Here is a 23,839-nt window from a genome sequence, read left to right as displayed (position 1 = left end):
GAGCTCAGATGGAGGGGAAAGAGGCGCTCCCCTCCCACCTCCAGGAAGCCCTGTGGCCCCAGCTGCCTGTCTTAATGGCCTATGGGGGTCTGGGGAACACTGGAAGACGAGCCTCTGGAAAGGACTGGACTTCTTGATCTTTGGGAAGGGTGGACTTGGAGTTAGAGTCATCATAATTTGGGGGTTAAAGGAAAAGAGGCCTCAGGTACAGGCTGGTGAGGTCTCACACACTGGGTGGGTCTCTAAGCGCTGGGCTGGGGACCCCCGGCCCGGGCTGACCCTCTCCTGGAGGAAGGAAGCAGGGCCCAGCAGGTGTTTTCAGGGCAGGCCCGGGCCAGGGTGGGGATCCCCACCCCACTATGACCTCTTCCTCCCTGGTGCCATTGAATCTGCATAAAGCTCTGGGATTAGGCAGGACCAGAGCCATCTGCCACCATTTCACAGATGTGGAAACCAAGGGTCAGTGAGAAATGACAGGCCCAAGGTCAGACAGTGAAACTCAGAGAAAGGCATTGAAACGTGGCCTCCTGACTCCCAGGCCAGTGCTCTGGCCATAGGCCTGGCCAGCTGGGCCCAGGCACCAGGGGCAAGTTTGCTGCCCCCCAGGTTGGGCTGGACCCGCCCCAGAGCAGAATGCCTGGGGACGGAGAGCAACACGCTGCCCTCTGGGCCTGGGGAAGGCATGGAGGTGGAAAAGGCCCCCTGGAGGTGACAGTGGCTCTGGTGTCCAGCAGCTGGCCTGCCATCTTTTCGAGTGGAAGCCAGGGCCTCCGGCTGCAGGCAGCCAGAGAAGCTGGGGGCTCCAGACCAGGAGGTCCAGACAGTCCAGACTCTACTGCACCATCTGGGAGGAGCTGAACGCCTCCATCTCTGCCTCTGAGCGGCGCCTCTGGGAGCAGAACCACAGGAAGAGGAAGAAACCTGCACGCAAAAGACTGGTTAGTGGAAGCATCGTGGGAACAACGTGGGGCCTCCTCCAAAATCCATGCACCTCCTTGGTTGGGGTAAGTGGGGCCTCCCTGAGGCCCAGCAGTAATTCTCAGAAGCCCTTCCTGTTGGAGGCCAGAAGGGACCGGGCATAGGAGCTGGAGGACCAGCCACCGCTAGCCCATAGGCTGCCTTTGTGCAAATTACAAGGTGGCACCCCTTCCTATGGGTGGGCGTAGCCCCAAACCAGCTTGTCAGGGCCCAGATTTCAGCCCCTGACTCACCCCCTCAACCTGGAGCCCTTCAGTAGTAAACATGTAGCAGCTGTACACTACCCCCCTGGGGTTTCCTCCGCGTCAACCACAGGTCCTACCGTAGAGTGAATTGAAGGTGCTGAAGAGAAAGAGCTGGGGCAGCAGGAAGACACCAAAGGAGAAGAAGGCCAAGGTCCAGGTGGTGCCCAGCAGCACGGTGAGGCCCAGCACGGTGACGGTATCCCAGCAGGCCCGGAGGCCCAGCGCCTTCTCCCGCGCCCGCAGTCTGTGCAGGACCCGTAGCGCCCAGGCCAGCACCACCAGGTTGAAAAGGGATGTGAGGCCACCAGAGCCCATGACCAGGACACCATGCACCCAGGGGTTCCGCACCCAGCATCTGCAGGGGAGGGGCAAAGCGCTGGGGTTGGTGTGGCTCCCAAGGCTGGTGGCAGGGAAGCGACGGTCTCCTGGGCCTCTGGACTGCCTCTTGAACACGGGCCGGTTTTCCGGCTCAGACCCATCATTTCTTGCCTGACTGCACACGTGGTGAAGTCCTGGGCTCAGCTTTCCAGCCAGGCCACCAGGTAGGACCCACCTGCCACCTCAGCCCCCTGCCTGAAGCCCCTGCATGCCTCCTTTACCCTCTTTTACCCACCTGAAAACTCTTTCTCTTCTCCCTTGAACATCTAACCCCTCCCCCTTCCACGGCCAGCCCAACTGTCAACTTATAAGGTATTGATTGCATCATTGCTCCATGGTCCTCTTTGCTGGAAAATTCTTCTTCCACCCACCACACGATTATCACCATCTCCTCATCTTCGCGCAACGGCGCCAGGAGCCCCTCCTTACCTGGACTGGGCCACCGGCCCTTCCCTGAGCTGCTGCAACTCGCAGCTTGGTGGAGGGGCGCTCTCCATGTGTGGACTGAGGAGCCGGGGGAGCAGCAGGAAAACTCCACCGAGGGCAGAGGGAAGGTCAGAGAGATACCTGACAGTGGCCCCAGCCCTTGTCCTAGACCCTCCGTGAGGTCTTCACGCCCTTTGCTTCCCCCAAACATCTTCAAGGCAGGTGCTGCCTTTTACCCCATCAGGTCACGTGATTTCCGTGAATCAGCCATACTATCCTCATGGTGACCCTATGAGGCTTAGAAACGCACACCTGTCTAAGGTGGAAGTTGAAGCCCCGTGGTCTAAGCACAAAGCCTGTGCCCCTAACTGTCACGATCACCTGCTCGGGCTCCTTTCACTGCAGTCACAGAGTCCTTGAACATGATTTTGGGGGTTCATCCAAGTGGATGAGTGTGGTGGTGGATCATTCCTTTTCACTGCCAGATGATCGTCTGACAGGGGTGGCTCTATCGCATTTACTAATCCGGTGTCCTGTCAGTGGGCATTGGAGTTATTTTCAAAGTTTCTAAAAATTGCTGTTAAAGAAGATGTGGTATACACACACACACACACACACACACACACACACATAAACACAATGGAATATTATTCAGTCATAAAAAGAAGGAAATATTGCCATTTGCGACAGCATGGATGGACCTTGAGGACATTATGCTAAGCGAAATAAGTCAGACAGAGACAGACAAATACCGTATTATCTCACTTACTTGTGGAATCTAAAACAAACAAACAAAAAAACAAGTTCATAGATATAGAGAAGAGATTGGTGGTTGCCAGAGGCCAGGGAGTGGGGGACAGGGTGCAAAACGGGTGAAGGGGGTCAAAAGTTGCAAACTTCCAGTTATAAAATAAATAAGTCCTAGGGATGTCACGTACAGCATGGTGACTACAGTTAACAATACTGTATTGCATATTTGAAAGTTGCGAAGAGAGTAGATCTTAAAAGTTCTCATCACAAGAAAAATCAATTCTGTATGTCTGGCGACAGATGTTAACTAGACTTATTGTCGCGGTCATTTGGCAGTATATACAACCAAATCATTATGTTGCACACCTGAGATTAATAAAGTGTTATATGTCAATTATACTTCAATTTAAAAAGTAAAACAAAAAATGTAAAGGAATTTTTTAAAAATACATATATATGTAGTAAGGGTTTTTTAATGCAGGAGAATAAAAGTCACAAAATCCAGGGTGAGACGGGAGAGGGAGAGGTGAGGAAGAGCGGGAAGAAGATGGTTCTTCGGGCGGGAGCTTGCTAACATCCCTGCATTAACGTGCTTCCTGTTCTGTGGAAGCATCACTGCAGTTCTTTTCCCATGTCACATATTATACAATAAAAACACACGTTTAAAGAGTCCTAAGTCACACTTCCTCTGAGAAAACACCCCGACCCTCACAGAGAAGAATTAACCCCATCTCAGCCTCACTCTGTGCCCAGAGCCCTCACTTCCCAGAGACTGGGATGGGCAGTGGTTGGGGGCCGGGCTCTGGAGCCAAGTCCCAGCTCTGCCCTCAACTGGCTGGGTCTCCTTGGGCAGGGTTCTTCAGCCGCCTGTGCCTCGGTTTCCCCAACTGTAAACAAGGGCTGACAATGGGGCCTGCTCCTTGCTGTGAGGATTCAGAGCCGTCCTGAGCTGGTGTCAGCCAGGAGAGGGAAAAAGGCCAGACGGCCAACTGCTGGTGATGGGTCTGCAGGGGGTTGTTAAGCTATTCCCTCTATGTTGCCTGTAGAAACATTTCATCACAAGATAAAGGTTAATGTCCGAGGGCACGGGAAGGGGCGACAGAGTCTGTCCCCCAAACCGCCTTGGGCCCCCTCCCCACATACACTCTGAGCCCGGTGTCTGTGGTGTCCCAATCCCCACAACACTCTTCTCTGACTAGGAGGGTTGGAGGGCTGGCGGTGCCATGCCAGGCACAGGTCACGGGGAGCCAGAGCCAAGCGCCCGAGCGAAGCACGGAGGTGAGGAGAGAGGAGAGCCAGGCACAGGCTGAGCTCCACCGCAGGGCCTGAGAGCCAGAGGGGCGCTGGCCGCCAGCAGCCAGGGGACAGAGGCCCCCCTGCCCTGGCCTTGGAGGCCCATGTGCTTCCTAGAACTAGCATAGAGAGTGAACCCGTCCTGCAGGAGACCTTGGGGATCCAGCAGAAGGGGCGTGGCAAAGCCCCCTGGAAACCACGCCCCGTGTAAGCAATAGCCCCCTCCCTGCCCTGCAGCCAGTGCCCCGCCTACAAGGCACCCTGTCTAGAGCCCCAGGACCAAGTGGCCCTGCTGCCAGAGCCAGGGAGCCTGCCGCAGCCCTGAGCGCACTCACATGGACGTGCTCTGGAAGGCCGTGCTATTGCCCTGGCTGTCGGAGAGCTGGATCCTGTAGGGTCCGTAAACTGAGCTCTTGATGGCAAGAAGGAGCAGAACCAGGAAGGCCGGGACCCCTGAGGAGGGGGACAGAGGCTCAGTATCTGTCAGGAGACCCCAGAGATGGGCTGGTCGTGGGTTCCTGGGGCTGCTAAAACAGGATTCCACTGGGCAAGCAGAGGGTGGGGGCAAGGTAGGGAAAGAGGTCGCTCTGAGTTCCCAGCCGCTGTCACGTGGTCCAGCCTCAGAGCAATTAGCCTGGTGGTCTTAAAGAAGGCTGATATGAATGAGGGCTCTAGGGTGGAACGGTAGCGTGGAACGGTAGCGGCAGCAGTAGTGGTCACACTGGGAGGTGATGGCTGGAAGGTAATGGGAGAGAGGGTTTGGGAACCCGTGAGGAAACAGATAATAAAGAGAGGGGCTAGGATGGTGATAGAGACGCCGATGATGGTGGTACCAGAGATGATGGTGAACGCAAGGATGAGGATGGTGGAGGTGATGGTGTATTGGAAGTGGTGATGATATAGATGCTTTGGAGGTGGAAGTGGTGATAAGAATAGTCATGTAGGAAGTGGCGGTGGGTGCTGGCATGGATGGTGACCAGTGGTCATGGCAGTGGAGGAGAAAGAGGACAGGAAGGAACAGACGCCCAGTCTGGCTGGAAGCCTCAGGAAGCAAGGGAGAGGGAGACCGTGCTTACCCCATCCCAGGGCACAGAGCTTGAGCACATATCGGTGGATGTAGATGTTGTAGACGCGCCCAAGTAGGAGGTAGAGGTTGAAGCCTTCAATGGCCATCCAGGTGAGGCAGCTGAGCAGCGCATAGTGCAGGGTGGCAGCCAGTGCCACGCACGCTGACCCAGGCACGGCCAGCACTGGGCTCAGCAGGAAGGCGACATTGAGGAGCAGCACCGCGGCGTGCAGGTTCATGTGGATGCGTGTAATGGAATCACTCTGCTTCCTGCGGGTGGGAGTGTGGCCCTCCGTGACCAGGACGTCACCAGGCAGCGCCACCCCCTGGGCTCATAGACACGTAACGACCGGGATACAGGTCGAGAGGGGCAGGGACCCAACAACAGCCACACACAAGGAGGCTGGTCTGCTTCCCAGCCTCTGCACTCTGGAAAAGCCCACCTGACTCTGGGGGCCCAAGTAGGAAAGAAGGAGGGGTGCTGAGCAGCAGTGGGTGGGCAGGCCCAGCATGAGGGCAGGGGAATACCTGGAATGGAGATGCAGCAGGACAGTGAGCAGCGAGGCCACAATGGAGATGCTGCAGCCCACCAGGGAGATGTATGTAAGGGGCGCCAGCAGCTCTGCAGGGACTGGGGCCGGGGAGAGTTGCTGTGGGAGGGAAGGGGGGCCAGAAGTGTGGAAATGCCCTCCACTGCCTAAATCAAAGACACCTGCCGAGACCTCAGCTTCAAGCCCCCCTACCCTACAATCCTAGCCATGGTCCTGACTTGAAAACAGACACAGCAGACACAGTGGCTTTTCTGCCTCCCATCTCCCATCTCCCCTTCCTCCCCTCCCTCACTCCCGCACGTGGGTGGACCCTCCACTTCTCCTACTATGTGTAGTCAGGTGCACCAGACCTGGCCTATCAGAGCCTTCCCTCCTCCTGCCCACAGTGATTGGTTAAGGGATGGGCATGGGACACACTCTAGGCCTGTGGGACTCAGTCCCATGGCTTCGGCTGGCAGAATTCGGTGAGAGAGCTCTCGTTCTACTGACCTGAACCTAGTAGGACATAAAACAGGAAATGCCAGCAGCCATATTATAAGCCCATGGGGAGGTCCTGTCTGAGAACTAAGCTAACACAAAGCAAGCACAACTGAGAGACTGAGATAGAGTCCTATCTTGGTGACATTGAGCCCCTTGATCAAGACATGCCTGAAGCCTAACCCAGCCTTTTCGGGAACATGAACCCATAAGGTGTTTTTTTTTTTTTTTTTTTTTTTCCTTACGCCCATTTGAGTTGGATTTTCTTCCCCCTGCACCAGCTTTTGCCTTTCTCCTCTGTCCTGGATATGGGGCCCTCTGCAGCTCTGACCACCCTCACCCAGGCTAGATGCACACATACCATGAGAACAGCAAAGTAGGTGAGGTGGTTGCAGCGGCAGAGCACCTGGGAAGGTGAGGGCTGCTCTGTGCGACAGCCCTCAGTGCTCCAGGCCCCCCAGTAGTGCTGGCTGGCTCCCTCCTTCCAGAAGACACAGGTCACCGTGTAGCCTTCCTAAGGGGAGATGCTGGAATTGGGTGCATCCAAAGGGTGGAGGAGAGGGCCATGGATCAGGGAGGGTCTGGAAATTGTGGGGACCAAAGGTGACTCAGCTGCACCCTTGTCAACATTTTACCAGGCACTGGCTGGGCTTTGGCATCAGACACACCAGATTCCAGCCCCACCTCCACCACGGACTCTGAGAGTGACCTGGGAAAGTCACAGAGGTTCTCTGAGCCTCAGTTTATTCATCTGCAAAATGGGATCATTTATACTCAAGTCACAAGGATGGTGGAATAATCAAAGGCAATGAGAAATCTTGAGTGCCCAGCTCTGGCCAATACAGTAGGTGCTCTATAATCAATGTCCGCTTTCCCCTCCTCCGCATGGGAAACAATGACAGTCCAGACCCATCCCAGAGGGGGAGAGAGAGAGTCATCTACAGACAACCCTGACGCCAAGCCCTGTGGGTGGAAAGGTGAGGGAAATGAAACAGGCACTCCATGGAAGACCATGGAGGAAAAGGCAGAGGAGTCCTGGGAAGGGAAGGGACAACTGGGACACTGAGGCCTTAGAGGACACAACAGATTTCAACAGAAGTGGAGCAAGGATGTAACAGGGGCAAAAACCCAGAAGAATGAAAGGAAAGGACAGTGGAGAAATTGGGAGTGCAGGGCGGTTCTGATGAGGCTGATAGAAGATAGGGCCAGAGTGTAGAGACTCTGGGGCTTTTCGGGAATGCCATCAGGGCTTGTGCCCACCCAGCAGCCCTTCTTCCTTCTTTCAGCATCAATATCTGTAGTTTCCTTGAGGACACATCCCTCTCCCAATGACAGATCAAATGAATCCAGCCCAGTCCCTGGGCCATGTGACCCAGGTCTGGCCAATCTACATGTTCCATCCCCCTGGGCACAGTGATGGGTCAGGGATGGACACATGACCCAGCTGGACCTTTAGAATCCATTACGGGATCCTGGTTTGCACTGGCAAGAAAGAGCCTGCTGAGAAGAGAAGAAGGAGGTCCAGCACTTCAGCTGCCATCTTGCCACAGAGTGGAAAGTCAAGGCAGGAAACCATTGTTGAGAGATGGAGACTGAGCCATTATGGCATCATATCTGTGCCTGAAGCTAGAACAGCCCTGGACATTTCATGTACATGAGCCAATAAGCTGGCTTAAGTTGGTTTTCTATCATGTGCAATTCAAAGAATCCTGATGAATGCAGTGTGTAAAAGCTTCTCTCTCATTTCTTTGGCAGGAATTTTCAAAGTATGATAGATTTAAAGCAGCTTGTTTCTAAGATAGTTCCACAAGTCTGGGTTTGATCAAACCAGTGTTCGACAGGACAGACACAAGGGGGTAGGGGTGGGGTGGATGTGGGGGTGGCCCCAACAATACCAGGCTTTGGTTGTGCCAGAAGCTGATGTTCACTGGCTCACGGAGGTTGCTCACTTGTCCATGGCTCAGCTGGGCCCCCAGAACATAGTTATTGAGCACAGATGAATTGCTGTCTTTCTGGAAGGGCAACAGAAGAAGCACTGACTGGAGGGGACATGAGGAGACCCTGGATGAGGTCCAAGAGCCCCCTTTCTCCAGCCCCTCCTCCCTGGATGAGAACAAGCAGCATGACTTTCACTTGTACAGCTGTGCCAGCCTCACAGCCTTTGCGTATGCTGCCCCCTCCACCTGGAACCCTGTCTTCTCACTACCACCACCATCACCTCCCATTTGTTAAATGAATTCCAGCCTCATACCCTCCATGTCACCCTACCCTAACTCACTTTCAAAGCCAAGGTTAAAAGGCACCTCCTCCAGAAGCCCTCCAGGACTGCTCATTGGGAACCATCCTGACCCCACCCTGACTCATCCATCCCTTTGAATCTCTATGGTTATAATCAACCTCAAGCTAAAATTAAGTCTCTAAGGTCCTGGTCTAATTGTTGAGATAGAGAGCTCTCTGAGGACAAGGATCTTGTGACCTACTTGTCTATCTCCCAGCTAGGGAGAGGCACACAAACAGTAGATTTCTTAGGTCTCGTTTGCACATTATAATCATGCCTCCCTTCCATTTTGCTAAAACAGAGGCCCAGAGAGGGGCACTGATTGACTGAAGTTGCACAGTAGGCTGGTCCCTGCCCAGAGGCCAGGAGGTGGCATGCATGCCTGCAGTGCCCCCCAGGAAGGAGCCCGCATCCACCCTGCTTGGCCTACCAGCAGGCCCTGACCTGGAAAAAGCGGGTGTTGGAGAAGTAGATGCAGATGAGAGTCAGCTCCCTGGAGTGCACCCTGCAGGCATCCTGAGTCAGCTCAGCTGGGAACTGCATGGCGAGTGGGACCTGGGCCTGTGGAGAGCCAAAGACAGGCTGTGCCTGGTGTCCGAAGCCTCCAGACCCACCACAACACCTTCACTGCTCCCCACTCCCCAGGAAGCCCTCCCAGCCTCGCCCTGAGCCTCTCCTACCTTGGAGCCTCCACCCACAGAACCCTCTCCTGCCAGGCTGCACCTCCACCCAAAATTCCCCCGATCTCAGGCCTTCCCTTCAGGCTGTTCTGGTCTTGAATTTGGGTTATTTATCCCACTCACTGGGGCCCTGAAGATGGAGCATCATCCCCCAGGCACCCAGGTATTCAGCAGGAATCATACCAGGGCCCTCAAAGGTGTCCCGTTCCCCTGGCCTCTCCCACGACTGCCTCACCCCAGGAACCTGCAAAAGCAGGAAGAGGACGCTGCCCCTGAGGGGCCACAAGCACCCCCTTTCCATCATTCACATGAAGAACATCAGCCCCATTTTACAGAGGCGGCAACTCACAGCTATTAAGGCAGAGCCCTGATTGTTGGGAAGGTGGGCAATGGACCCTGGGGAAAGTCCAGACCTTAAACCCCCGGAGGATTTCTGGGGTAGAGGCTCTGGCCACCCCCAATCCCTGGCCACCTCTGACCTGGGGGACCTGCTCCAGAGCAGAGCTTCTCAGTGAGAGGCCAGTGAAGTTGCAGCCCAGCTTGAAGGCTAGTGTCTGGATGGTGTGTGTCCGCAAAGTGAGGTTATGGCCCCCAAAGCTGGCATTGAGTAGCCTTGACTCTAGTCCATGGATGAGCCTGAAAGTGAGAGAGATGGCCAGAGCCCGGGGTAAGGATGGAGGTGAGCAGGGCTCTCCACTGCCTCCCCCATCCCACACCCCTGTCACTCCCACCTCTAGACCTCTGCATACAGTGTTCCTGGCACACTCTTACCTCCCCACCCCACCCATCTCCTTCTTCCATTAACTCTTGTTTGGGTCCCAGTTTGTTGACACCTCCTCCAGGAAGCCTTCCCTGGCAGCTCCCCACTGACTGAAGTGCTCCACAGCCCTATGCTTCCCTGGTCAGTCATCAGCATTGGCCTCTCACCCTGAGCTACTAGGCTTTTGGGTCACAGACCCTGGAGAGCCCAGCCCAAGTCTTGGAGCCCCTTCCCAGAAAAATGCATGGAGACCCATGATTCTGCACCTGGTTTCATGGCATCCATGGTTAAGGGCCCCCAACCAGACAGTAAACTCAATGAGGACAGGGATGTGTCTATCCCACATCTCCAGAGCTTGGTGCCAGGCACACAGTAGCTACTCAGTAAATGAGTGTTGAATAAATGAATTAACAGTCTACACTGGACCAACCCTGGGCCATGGATTCAAGGTGCAAGCTGGGGGTGGATGCACAGCTGACTCTGGACGGGAGAGGAGGGACACCCAACTCACTCAGCAAAAGAAGTGAGGCTCCGGCTCCTGGCTGCCATCTCCATTCTCTCCATCCAGCGCAGGATTTCTTGGGATGCCTCTGTGAGGAGAGAGTCAGACATCCGCCTCAGTCTCTGTCTGCAGCTGCCCCGCCTCCGCCCCATGGCCTCTGGGCCTTCCGCCCCAGCCTCCTGCTGCCCCAGGAGGCCTAAGTGCCCCTTTTCAATCTCCCTTGGCTTGAGGGCTCCCCGCTTCACATCACAGCCAGGGGTCAAGGCTAGGATGGCTCTTGCAGCTCAGCAGAGCCCTCTTACCCTCTGTTCTGCTGTGAGACATCAAGAGGCACAGGCAGAGGAAAAGGGCCCCGCAGCGATTCATGTCCTGTACCGAGTCTCCTCCAAGAACTGGCTCCCCGCCCTGGAAAAGGTGCGTGTCTTTGTCACCCCGGTAAAAGAGCCACCTCTAACTCTAGGCATCTGGCATACCCCAAGAATAGGACGTGCAGCTTCTTATTTGATCCTCACTACTCCTGCATTTCACAGATGAGGAAACCGTGGCTCAGAGAGCAAGGGGTCTTGCTTTGCGTGAGGCTGCCTGAAGCCATGTCTCTGTTACTCCAGAATCCTTGACCATTTGGTAAAGCCTGCCATTTGCAGCTCTGCCTGAGACACATCCTCCTCCCCAAAAATGGTATCTCTGGGGGCCCCCCAGGGCTCTGAGCTTACCCAGGGGAACGTTGGGAATTGCTTGTCATTTATACTGTCCAGCCCTGTCATTCACCCACCATGTGACTTCGGACAAGAATCTGTCCCTCTCTGATTTAACTGCCAGCAGCAACAGCTGGGGGAATCCAAAAGTTGGAGCAGAGAAAAAAACAAGAACTAAGAGTTTCAGGAGAAGGCTGGTTTTGATGACAATCGTGGGAGGTCAGAGGCCACCAAGAATCACAACAGCTGGATGACATCAGGAAAACCACTGCCTTTGTCCACAAAGAATTCCCCCAAAGCCCATTTTAAAGTATAATGTGATTTGAACATATTGTTAAGTACTGTATTCAACACTTGCTTTGAAACCTTGTCTTCATTTTCACTTATTTTTGTGACTGCCAGAATCTATGGCAGCTGTTAGTTATGAATTAAGATGTCAGGTTCAAATTTGTGAAAATAAATCCAATGTTTTGGTTTAAAAAAAAAAAAAAGAATCTGTCCCTCTCTGCCCTCATTTCCCTCGGTTTTAAAATTAACTAATAGGGACTTCCCTGGCAGCACAGTGATAAAGAATCCTCCTGCAGATGCAGGGGACGTGGGTTTGATCCCTGGTCCAGGAAGATCCCACATACCGCAGAGCAACTAGGCCTGTGCGCCACAACTATTGAACCTGCGCTCTAGAGCCCATGAGCCACAACTACTGAGCCTGCATGTCACAACTATTGAGCCCGGGTGCCACAACTACTGAAGCTCGTGCAACTAGAGCCCGTGCTCCACAACGAGAAGCCACTGCAATGAGAAGCCCACGCACCGCAAGGAAGACTAGCCCCACTCACCGCAACTAGAGAAAGCCCACGTGCAGCAATGAAGACCCAATGCAGCCAAAAATAAATAAATTAATTTTTTTAAGTTAAAATGAACTAATAAACTTCTGCTTAAACATAGCAAATTTATGCCTACCCCCGAAACCCCACTAAAATGAGAGTGAATGAATAAAACAGACACAAACCCACAAAAGACAGAACAATGGGAAAGAAGGCAACAGCAGATGAGAGATATCAGTGAAACTTTGGAGGCCGCAAAGCAGGTGGCCACCTGCTTAAAAAAAAAAAAAAGTTAGCAGACCATAAGACGTTGAACCCAAGCGCTTGCAGTAAGGAGAGGTGAGTACAGCGGGTGGGAGGATCGGGGAGGGGACATGGGGAAGCCAGCTAGGTCAAGCCTCGCAACCGTGGGAGCACTTGAGCGCTGGAGGCATCGGGAACCTCTGAAGATGGGATGAAGGCTGAAGCTAAAAACGGGGGGTTGTTGGTTGTGAGTTTTTAAAATGACCAGCTGGGTCCCCAGATCTCCCTTGCCACTGGAGCATCCAGGAGCCTTCCTCACCACCCTTGCATCCTCAACCCTACCCTCCAACACAAAGTACATTCCCTGCAGACAGTGCATCAGAGAGAATCTGCGAGGTGCCATTCTGGTACAGAAAAATTAAGCCATATCCCCTCCCCACCTCCTCCTCCAATCAGCTTCCAGAAGACTGCCAGCAGCCAGGCAACGATGCTCCAAGGCAGGAGAAAATTCTTCTCCGAAGAACTGACCATTCTAAGAAAAGTAACCTGTAGCTACTGACATTTTGGTGCTCCTTGATAAAACAGCTAGGACCAAGCTTATGGTGAAGCTTCACCAGTCACCAAGCCCTACCAGGCAATTGAGTTTTTTTTCTTTTTTTTTTTAACGCACACCATAGTTTATTTTCAATTTTATTTATTTATTTATTTATTTTTGGCTGCACTGGGTCTTCATTGGTGCTCACCAGCTTTCTCTAGTTGTGGTGAGCAGGGGCTTCTCTTTGCAGTGGCTTCTCTTGTTGCAGAGCACGGGCTCTAGGCGCGCGGGCGTCCGTTGTTGTGGCACGCAGACTCAGTAGCTCTGGCTCGCTCTAGAGTGCAGGCTCAGTAGTTGTGGCTCTCTGGCTCTAGAGCGCAGGCTCAGCAGTTGTGGCACATGGGCTTAGTTGCTCCGTGGCATGTGGAGTCTTCCCGGACCAGGGCTCAATCCCATGTCCCCTGCACTAGCAGGTGGATTCTTAACCACTGCGCCACCAGGAAAGTCCCAGGCAGTTAAGTTTTCAGTGCTCCGCTCTTTTTTGTTGTTGTTGTTGTTATTTATTTATTTATTTATTTATTTATGGTTGTGTTGGGTCTTTGTTGCTGCACACGGGCTTCCTCTAGCTGTGGCGAGTGGGGGCTTCTCTTCATTGCAGTGCGTGGGCTTCTCGTTGCAGTGGCTTCTCTTGTTGCTGAGCACGGGCTCTACACATGTGGGCTTCAGTAGTTGTGGCACAAGGGCTGAGTAGTTCACGGGCTCTAGAGCACAGGCTTAGTAGTTGTGGCACGCGGGCTTAGTTGCTCCATGGCATGTGGGATCTTCCCGGACCAGGGCTCAAACCCGTGTCCCCTGAATTGGCAGGTGGATTCTTAACCACTGCACCACCAGGGAAGCCCGGCAATTTCTTATAAAACTAAACATGCACCTACCATATGACCCAGCAATCGCAGTTTTCGGCATTTATCCCAGAGAAATAAAAGCTCATGTTCACACCAAAACCTGCACATGAGAACTTCATAGCAGCCTTATTCACAATAGCCCCAAATTGGAAACAATTCCAATGTGCCTTCAATGGGTGAATGGTTACACAACCTCAGGTACATCTGTACCATGAACTACAACTCAGCAATTAGAAAAATATACTGTTACTCACAACTTGGATGGGTCTCAAGGGAACCATGCTGAGGAAAAAAAAGCCAATCTCGAAATGTTGCATACAGTATGATTTGATTTATATGACATTCTTTTTTTTTTTTTTTTTTTTTGCTGTACGCGGGCCTCTCACTGCTGCGGCCTCTCCCGTTGCGGAGCACAGGCTCCGGACACACAGGCTCCGCGGCCATGGCTCGCGGGCCCAGCCGCTCCGCGGCACGTGGGATCTTCCGGGATCGGGGCACGAACCCGTGCCCCCTGCATCGGCAGGCGGACTCTCAACCCCTGCGCCACCAGGGAAGCCCTATATGACATTCTTGAAGTAACAAAATTATAGAGACGGAGAACAGATTAGTGGTTGCCAACAGGGGTGAGGGGTGTTTCTGTAAAGGAGCAGCACTAGGGAGCCTTGTGGTGATGGGACAGTTTTGTATCTTCATTGTGATGGTGGTTACAAGAATCTACACGTCATAAAATTGCATAGAACTAAACACACACACACACACACACACACACACACACATATAAATCAGTGCATAAAAACTGATGAAATTGAATAAAGGCTGTGAATTGTACCAAAGTCAATTTCCTGGTTTTGATATTGGACCTTAGGTGTGAAAGATGTTACCATTGAAGAAGACTGGATGAAATGTACACAAAACCTTTTTTGCAACTTCCTGTGAATTTTTCATTTTTTCAAAATTAAAAGTTAAAAAAATACAGTATGATGGATTGCCATTTCACTATTAAGAATTATGATGTAGGGCTTCCCTGGTGGCGCAGTGGTTGAGAGGCCGCCTGCCGATGCAGGGGATACGGGTTCGTGCCCCGGTCTGGGAAGATCCCACATGCCGTGGAGCGGCCAGGCCCGTGAGCCATGGCTGCTGAGCCTGCGCGTCCGGGGCCTGTGCTCCACTACGGGAGAGGCCACAACAGTGAGAGGCCCGCGTACCACAAAAAAAAAAAAAAAAAAAAAAAAAAAAAAGAATTATGATGTAAATAGCCACATAAAAGAGCACAGCATATCACTGAGCAGAAAGAACAGGTTAAAAATAACACATATAATATAATCACATTTATGGAAAATTATATGCATGTTTAAATCTTTGAGGATATCTAGAAGAATAGTCACCAAAATATTAATAATGTTATGGGAGGGGGTTAGTTTCTTTTTTTATGTTTTCTGTGTTGTTTGAATTTTCTACAACAAACATGTATTACCTTCACAACAGAAAAGCAAATATTTTAATGCTTAGGATTTTTTAAATATTCCAAATGCTGTTTATTGTTATTGAAAAAACAATAGTGACGGATTGCTTATGAGAAACAAAAAGCATGTTGCAAAACAATGTAATCCAATCCTTGTAAAAATTGTACTTTTTATAGATGCAAAATCTGGAAGAAGCACATCAAGGTCACTTCGGTGAAGTGAGATTCTGGGCCTATTTGTTTTGTTCATCTGTGTTTTATAAAGTTACCCCATATGTTATAGCTATCCGTTTTCCAATTTTTATTCACTCTTTAGATGGGTTAAAAATTTACATTTTTCAAATATAAACAATAAATAAATGCAAAATGGTGCAAAAGGCAAAGTATTCCTGACTCTTGTGTTACCTAACCACTCAGTTCCCAATTAGTCACCCCCAGGTCACCACTGTTATTACTGTTTTGTGAGTCTTTACCAGTTTCTTCATACAAATATAAGCAAATATGTGTTCCCCCATTTTATAAAATAAAAGAATAGCATACTCTGTATACTTGAAAATAACCTTGGAGAGCTTTCCTTAACAGTACCTAGAGCCTCCACTTTCTCTTTTATATCTGCACACTGTGATGTTAGGGATAAACCATAATTTACTTAACCAGCCCCCTGTTAATAGTCATTTGTGCTGGTTCCAGTCTTTGGCTCTTACACACAGCTTGGTCGCGCTTGTACTTGCCTCATTTCCCACATGTGCAAGTTCATCATCTGCCCATTATGATATTGGGTTAGACTTTTCTTTATCAACTTCTAGAAACTCTTTACATAATAGGAAAATTAGCTCTTTGTCTATTACATGAGTTGCAAATATCTTTCCTAGTTTGTCTTTTGCCATTTGACATTACACATGGTCTTTTTTTCCAGGTAGGTCTTTTTTATTTTTTTATTTTTTGCAGTACGCTGGCCTCTCACTGTTGTGGCCTCTCCCGTTGTGGAGCACAGGCTCCAGACGCGCAGGCCCAGCAGCCATGGCTCATGAGCCCAGCCGCTCCGCGGCATGTGGTATCTTCCCGGACTGGGGCACGAACCCGTGTCCCCTGCATCGGCAGGCAGACTCTTAACCACTGCGCCACCAGGGAAGCCCGAGGTAGGTCTTTTTTAAATATAAAATTTTTATGCAAAAAAATGACCAGTGTTTTCTCTTTGGACTTCTGGATTTTGAGTTTTAGCTAGAAAGACCTTCCTCATTCCAACACTATAAAGGAATTCTCCTAAGTTTCTTCTGGTAATTTTAAGGTTTCATTTTTTTATACTGGAATCTCCAGTCCCTTTGTATTGATCCTGGAGTGTGAAATACAGGTTCAATTTTGTTTCCTGGTGGTTATCCATCTGTCTTAACACTATTTATTAATATGTGTGTTTATTTTAAAAGAGAATAAAGGGACTTCCCTGGTGGTCCAGTGGGTAAGACTCCGTGCTCCCAATGCAGGGGGCCTGGGTTTGATCCCTGGTCAGGGAACTAGATCCTGCATGCATGTCACAACTGAGTCCGAATGCTGGAACTAAGACCTGGCGCAGCCTAAATAAATAAATAAAATTAAAATATTTTTTTAAAAAAAGAATACCTTGGGCCTCCCTGGTGGCGCAGTGATTGAGAGTCCACCTGCCGATGCAGGGGATACGGGTTCGTGCCCCGGTCTGGGAGGATCCCATATGCCGCGGAGCGGCTGGGCCCGTGAGCCATGGCCGCTGGGCCTGCGTGTCCGGAGCCTGTGCTCCGCAACGGGAGAGGCCACAACAGTGAGAGGCCCGCATACCGCAAAAAGAAAAAAAAAAAAAGAAAAAAAAAAAAAGAATACCTACATTATATAAAAATCAATCAATAAATAAAAGAGAATAAAGACTTTGGAGTCATAGAGTGCTGGGTTCTTATTTATTTGGCTATTAGGTTATTTATTTGGCTGTGTTACCTTGGGCAATTCACCTACCCTCTCAGAACCTCAGCGACTGAGGGAAAAGATTTGGGGGGACAAAGGAAGCCGCTGAATGAAACCATTTGGAATGTTTCAGATGAGAAAACTGAGAACCCGAGAGTGTAGAAAAGACCCCCTCACAGTACGAATGGGGAAACTGAGGCCCAGACGGTGATGTGGATTTGACCTCCAGGGTCTGGACCCTAAGACGGGGTCCCCAGGCCCTTGGCCATGCTTCTGCCAGGCAAACACAGAGGGAAGAGGAGCTTAACCCCATCCTGCAGCTGGGGAAATTAAGGCCAAAGCAGAAGTGACATCCTCCCCCACCAAGCACCCAAAGAGAAGCTGTGGTTTCCACCCCCTTTCCCAGGAGCAACCACAATCTTCACTTCTGCTTGCAACCTCCAACATCCCCCTCCTCATCTTTTCAGAGAGACCACCACTCACCATTACCCCGCACCCTCAGCCAGCTCCTTCTTTTTGCAATTCGCTATTTGGGGTCCTCTAGAAAACAGGAATCCCTTACCTGACTCTCAAGAAGGTTCCAGTTGACCGTGGCAAAACTGAACACCACGCAAGGGTTTGCCCGGGGTTCTTCACCAGGCCAGTGGGCAAGCCGAAACGCAAACCCAAGCTCCAAGTCAAGGGCTCTCTCCCACCATGCGCGGCAGCCTCCTAAAGACGGCCTGGTGGCTGAGTTGCTGTATGGATGAGGAGACAAGTGGAGAGCAGAACAGGGCCTTCAGAAGATGTAAGTTCGATCACTAGTTCCAGTATTCAGCACCTGAGGTCTGACGTTAGGCAAGGAACTTGACCTTTCTGTGCTTCAGGTTTTCTCATCTGTAAAATGAGGCCAAGGTCATCTAATTCCCAGGGAGAGAGACTCAAACAACCATTTCCATGATCCACACTCCAGGGAATCTAAGGCTCTGACCCAAGGTTGCCAGCCAGGACTACACTCAGCGGGAGAGCTGGGAAGCCCTGCCTTCCTATCCAGAGCTGGCTGTGCACCCCCGAAGCCCACCCTCTCCCCAACAGCACCAGGGTCCACTGAGCCACTGCATTCCTGCCCCTCCCAACAACTGCTCCTGCCAACCAAAGGCTGGAGTCCCCACTTCCGGCCTCCCCCTGGCCTGAGTGAAAAGTGAACCTGTGGTCTCTGCAGGAAAGTCCTGAACAGGTGCCATTATCAGCCCCATTTCACAGGCAGGGAAAAGGAGGCTCCAGCAGCACCCAACAGGTGGTCTGGGACCCAGCCAGGTCCAGAGCCTTTGTCTGAGACACACTGTCCCCAGGCTCCCTTCCAGGTCACTCAGAGGAACCGCACCTGCTCTGATTTGCCCAACATAAACTCTGTGCCAGGCCCTCACCCCTGTCACCTGAGGTGCAGGTTACTGGACTAGCCCCATTTTACAGATGAGGAGACTCAGGTCCAGAAAAGCAAAGTTCAATAATTTGCCCCAGGCCACATTGGGTAGGGGGGTGGGGGGGATAAATACTTGAACCCAGCACCCAAACACTCCTTAATTTAAATGGCTTTTTTCAAAAACATAGATCTGTACATTCCTGAGATTTGGGGTTATCATCAGGGGCCCAGGAACTGGTGAAGGGAATGAAGGTGAGTCCCTACCTTGCGGCTCCACGGATGTCACCAGTCCGGCAACCACCCAGGCAGGGGCGTGCCCAGTGCCTGCTAGGGAACCCAAGGGTCAGGACAGAATCTGGGGGGAGGGGGGCATGGAGAGACCCAGACCGAGGGGCTGACCTGTGCAATTGCTGTTGTCTTACCGCCGTCCCCGCCGCCTTCTGCACGTAGAAGGGGAAGTTGGGGACCTCTGTGCTGCGGGTGGGAGACCTCCCTGCCCCTGCACGTCTCTCTGCTCTCTTCACCCAACAGCTGCACCGCACGCTCCCACTTCCCTTCTTCTTTCACTGGAAGAAGGCTATTCGTTCCTTCAGAGCTGATAGCCACTCCCAGCTCACCCCTTGATCTCACCCCCTCAGGGCCTGCAGCACTTCCTGCGGGCAGCTGCACATTTGCAGAGATTCTGGGTGTCCATGGGGAGAGGGAGGAGGGCTGGCCGATGTGGCACCCAGCAGGGTCCAAGACCACTCAGCTCTGTGCCCTTGGGCAAGAGACGTCACCTTTCTTGGCCTCAGTTTCCCCTTGTGTAGGAAAGGGAGAATGATCCCTGCCTGACCTGACGATCAATGAGATGGATGATGGCAAGGACCTCAGGCAAGGGCTGGGTCACGCTGCCTGGGTTCAAATCCCAGGCCCACCATTTCCTGGCTGGGTAACTCTGGGCACGTGACGGAAATTCTCTGAACCTCAGTTTCCCCTCTGTAAAATGGAGACAGTGACAGTGCCCCTTCATGGGGTGGTGTGGGGCTTATCAAGGGTAATGCTGCAGAGTCCCTGGAAGTGCTCCGTGAAGCCCTCAGGTTTCACAGATGGGGTGCCTGAGGCCTGGGGAGGACAAGGGCCTGACCCAGAGTTACCCAGTGCAGAGCCCTTTGGAGAAAGGCCTCATTGGGAGCAGAACTCAGAAAACATGGCCAGAACTGTGAGGCTGGAAGGCTGGCCAGCTTCTCCTTGAGCCATGGGTCTGGACCAGCCTGTCCTACATCAGTAACCTCCTCTGCAGAACCCTAAGCAACAGGGGGAAGTGTCTGTGTGTGTTGGTGGGGAGACAGGGTGCCTCTCTCTTGCCAGGGCCCCAGTCAGACTCCCTGGGAAAATTCTGACTCAGGAATGTGCTTTTCTACCCCCAGGGCTGCGATGGGGGAGCAGCAACAGGGAGAAAGAAGCAGGTCCCAACATGGTCTCCCTCTTCGCTGCCCCAACACTGGAGGCCTTGCTGTATCTGCTCAAGCACAGCCCACAGGTAGCTCAGGTGGCCTCTGTGCGGGGAAGGAGGGGAGCTGCTCCTTGCAGGGCAGGGAGATTTCGGGGAGGCGCAGGCCCACCCCAGCTACGGTGCAAAGACTTTGCAGGGACACCCGTGTACCTGTGCCCTGACCCCTCGGCCACACTCCTGCTGGGTGACTTGGACGAACCCTTGCCCTCCTCCACACTTTGGTTTTCTGTGGCCATGATGAAGCCCTTGACCTCTAGGCCCTTCCTTCCTTTCCAAGGCCTCCTGGCCACCTCTAGGGTTACAACACCAGCAGCTGCTCTCAGGGCCCAGGAGGAAGCCCTGCTCACCCCAAAAGCCCTTCTATTTTCCATACTGGATCTGTGCTAGCCTTACTATGCACCGCCTCAATTGGGGGTGCCAGTTACATAGCCCTGCCCTCCAGATCCTGGAACTCACTGCCAAGACACTCCCCAGCTCAAAAGCCAGCAGTGGCTCCCATTGTCTTCATGGTCTAGCCCCATCCAACTTCTACTTCCACCCAGTTCGGGATGTGCTTGCCATGTTCATCCCCATCTCCTTGCTCTGTTCCTGCTCTGACACACACATACCTGGGTGGCACGCTAGCTCCTCTCCATCCCTTAGGGCCCAGTCCTGCCTACTCTGGGAAGCCTTCCCTGACTCCAATTCCCCTATAAAACATTCAGATGCTTCCGCTTTAGGAGGTGTGTCAGGTCCTTGTTCAGTCCCCCTGGCAGGGAGGAAGGCAAGCCACTTCCCACCCTGCAGCCTGGGAGAGCCACACCCCAGCCCTAGTGAAGAGTCTCTCCACATGGGGCTGCTCCCCCTGGTGATCGGTGAGAGGGCAGTAAGTGGCACCCCGGACAGGCCATTAGATAAACTACTGAGTCACACCATGACAAAGTCATTTACTTTCCAGTCTTTCTCAATCCCGGTGGCAACCAGGAGAAGTGTCCATTTAGAACTAAATTGTCTCTAACCTCTTTCTACCACTGCCTTCTGTCCTTTTGATTTTCATTCTTCAACCTTCTATTGGACACAGAAAAAAAGACAGCTGATTTTTAGTGATTTTTTATTGTGGCAAAATATACAAGAAATTTACCATTTTAGCCATTTTTAAGTATACGGTTCAGTGGCATTAAGTACATTCATATTGCAACCATGGCCACCTTTCATCTTCAGAGCTCTTCTATCTCCCGAAACCGAAACTCTGCACGCATTAAACACTAACTCCCCATTCCCCACTCCCTACAGCCCCTAGTAACCACCACTCTACTTTCTGTCTCTGTTTGGCTCTAGGAACTCTAGGAACCTCGTATAAATGGAATCATACAATATTTGTCCTTTTGTGACTGGCTTGTTTCGCTTAACATGATGTCTTTATGGTCAATCCATGCTGTAGCATATGTCAGAATTTCCTTTCTTCTTAAGGCTGAATAATATTCCTTTGAATGTATAGACCACATTTTGTTTATCCATTCATCCACCAACAGACACTTGGGTTGCTTCTACCTTCTGGGTATTATGAATAATGCTCGTATGAACATGGGTGTACAAATTGTATCCCTTTTTAACAGAGAGAAAGTTTCTAGCTAGACTGATGATGTTGTTTATTTACATGACGTTTATTTTTATGACTTTCTTCTAGTTACAGCACCTGATAACAGATTTCCTATTTAGCCTAAAATACATGTCTGTCCTAAAAAAAAGTGAAATGATTTAAAGAAAAACACTAAGTAAATAATAGCACAAGTGCTATATGTTGATGGCAAAAAGTGGCAGCAGAGACACAGGCCAGAGAACTGCTGAAGTGTGGGAAATACTAACACAAGCCTCAATCAAAACCCTCTTGTGCTAAATTGGGGAAAGAAACCCCTCGGGGGCCACTGGGAGGCTGACACCAGATTAGCGCTGCATCCAGAAGACTGCCAGGAGGTGTGGTTTTAACAAAAGGAATGAGAATGGTAAAACTGAACGTCAGATCTGGGCTCTGAGACCTCCCAGCCGTGTGACCCGAGTCTGATCTGAGGATCACATTTCTCACTATGAGATGGTGGTAACAACACCCAGCTCATAGGATGGCTATAAAACTGAGTTAATTCATGTGAACTCCCAAGCCTATGGTCAACACACAGCTTGGGTCTATGGGTGGGCAGTTCTCCCCACCTCACCCCCTGCAAGAGACACCCCAGGACAGTATTTTTGTTTCTTTTCTTGAGAGAGAGCCCTATCGTGATGATGTTATAATTGGAGCTTAGGTTCATCATCAACTCAGCCTCCTCCACCTTCACTATCTGTATCCCCACCTCCAGAAACTCTGGTAAAGAACTCTAGACTCTTGGTCATGGCTGTCCTTACTGGCTGTGAAACTTTGGGTAAGCCTGAGCCAAGAGCCTCACTGAGCATTGCCCCAAGGTTAAAATGGGGATGTTCCAGTCCTCTGAGTACTCAATATCTGAGTCTCTCAGGTCCAAAGTACACACAGTAAGCAAAGGCCAGCCACTGCAACATTTATACAGGTTAGTTCCCTCTCAACCACCACATATCCCCACCAAAATCAGTCCCTAGCTGATTGTCAGATGCTACTAACATTTAACCATGCAAATACAAAGCAAATGGTTATGAGTGAAACTGCAAATCTTGCAAAAAGCGTGAGATTTCATGAAGTTGATTGAAGTGATGCCGTGGAAATGGAGCAGCAGCCGACCACAGAGGAAGAGAACTTCTGTAAGAGAAATGACCAAGAACTTCCAGAGAGAACTGACTATCAAAGGATTCATAGTGAGCCTTGGGAGTGAAACCCCAAATACTTCTGCAAAAAATGATCCTCTTGCTGAGAAGAGCCAATACTTTGTTCATTCTAATGCATGCATGATTGCAACCATAATCTAAATACAGGCATACCTTGGAGATATTTCAGGTTCGGTTCCAAGCCACCACACTAAATCAAATATTGCAATAAATCGAGTCACACGAATTTTTTGGTTTCCCAGTGCATGTAAAAGTTATGTTTACATTATACTGTAGTCTAGTAAGTGTTCAATAGCATTATGTCTAAAAAAACTTTTTAACTTAAAATTTTTTATTGCTAAAAAATGCTAACCATCATCTGAGCTTTCAGCAAGTCATAACCTTTTTGCTGGTGGAAGGTCTGAAATATTTTGAGGGTTATCAAACGGTGACACAGAGACACGAAGTAAGCACATGCCCTTGGTGCCAATAGACTCGCTCTAGACAGGGTTGCCACAAACCTTCAATTTGTTAAAACAAAACATCTTGTGAAGGGCAATAAAAAGAGATATGTCTCTATTGTTAATTATCCGTTCAAACTAATTTATCTTCTTCATTTTTAGTTTCTTTTCCCATGTAAAGTCCCAATACATCAAGGTTTTCTCCACTACCTCTCTGGTCCTTTTTAGACGGATTCACCTCAGCGGCCTTCCAGCGGACAGGATGTGGTAAGAACAGGGCCGCCAGGCGCCCGCCTCCCCTTCTCGCCAAAACCGAAGACACCCACTCCCAAGGGAGGAAGTCCCAAAGTGGCAGGGCGCACGCAAGGGCCCCAGAAGGTAATTGCCCGGGCCCGCCCGGTCAGCTGCGGCCCTACCCTTCGCAGGAAGTACCCTGGCACATCAGAGAAAACTTCCGCCCGGCGGGCCAAGTGCCCCATCACACTTCTCAACACGCGCAAGGTTACTTTGGCCAACCCTTCTGTTGTACAAAGGGGAATCTGAGGCCCGATGAGGGGCAGGGACTTGCTGCTCCATGTCCACTCGGTGGCAGAGCTGGCACTGGGAAGAATGCAGGTAACAAAAGTGAACACTTGGTAAACACGCTCCACGTGCTGAGCCCGGGACAGCCGGTGCCCACTTCTGCTGCTGGGCGCCTAGTATGTCACTGGCGCAAGGAGAAACCTGAGGCGGGAAAGCCGAGCCCCGCGGACGCCCCCA

General features: G+C 51.3%; 1 protein-coding gene across 1 annotated transcript; it reads right to left on the bottom strand.

The window, feature by feature from the left end:
* Positions 1 to 832: 832 nt before the first annotated feature.
* Positions 833 to 10,750, bottom strand: ADGRG5 (adhesion G protein-coupled receptor G5). Its single transcript, XM_060084739.1, has 11 exons — positions 10,687 to 10,750; positions 10,394 to 10,472; positions 9,578 to 9,758; positions 8,887 to 8,997; positions 8,060 to 8,176; positions 6,526 to 6,678; positions 5,665 to 5,786; positions 5,147 to 5,406; positions 4,406 to 4,523; positions 1,301 to 1,578; positions 833 to 921 (listed from the first exon to the last, which is right to left on the bottom strand). The coding sequence occupies exons 1-11, from the start codon at positions 10,748 to 10,750 to the stop codon at positions 833 to 835; spliced, it is 1,572 nt and encodes a 523-aa protein (XP_059940722.1).
* Positions 10,751 to 23,839: the final 13,089 nt, after the last annotated feature.

The sequence above is a fragment of the Mesoplodon densirostris genome, chromosome 19 (assembly GCF_025265405.1).
Source record: "Mesoplodon densirostris isolate mMesDen1 chromosome 19, mMesDen1 primary haplotype, whole genome shotgun sequence".
Lineage (NCBI taxonomy): Eukaryota > Metazoa > Chordata > Mammalia > Artiodactyla > Ziphiidae > Mesoplodon > Mesoplodon densirostris.
The sequence above is the reverse complement of the archived record's forward strand: the minus strand, read 5'-3'. Positions and strand labels throughout refer to the sequence as shown.

Bases quoted from the DNA above. Each gene is read 5' to 3' on its own strand.
- ADGRG5 (XM_060084739.1), bottom strand. From the start codon at position 10,750: ATGAATCGCTGCGGGGCCCTTTTCCTCTGCCTGTGCCTCTTGATGTCT. The intron at 8,177-8,886 runs GTCAGGGCCTGC...TTGCCCTTCCAG, and splicing joins CCAACACCCGCTTTTTCCAG to AAAGACAGCAATTCATCTGT. The intron at 5,787-6,525 runs GTATGTGTGCAT...TCCCTCCCACAG, and splicing joins CCTACTTTGCTGTTCTCATG to CAACTCTCCCCGGCCCCAGT.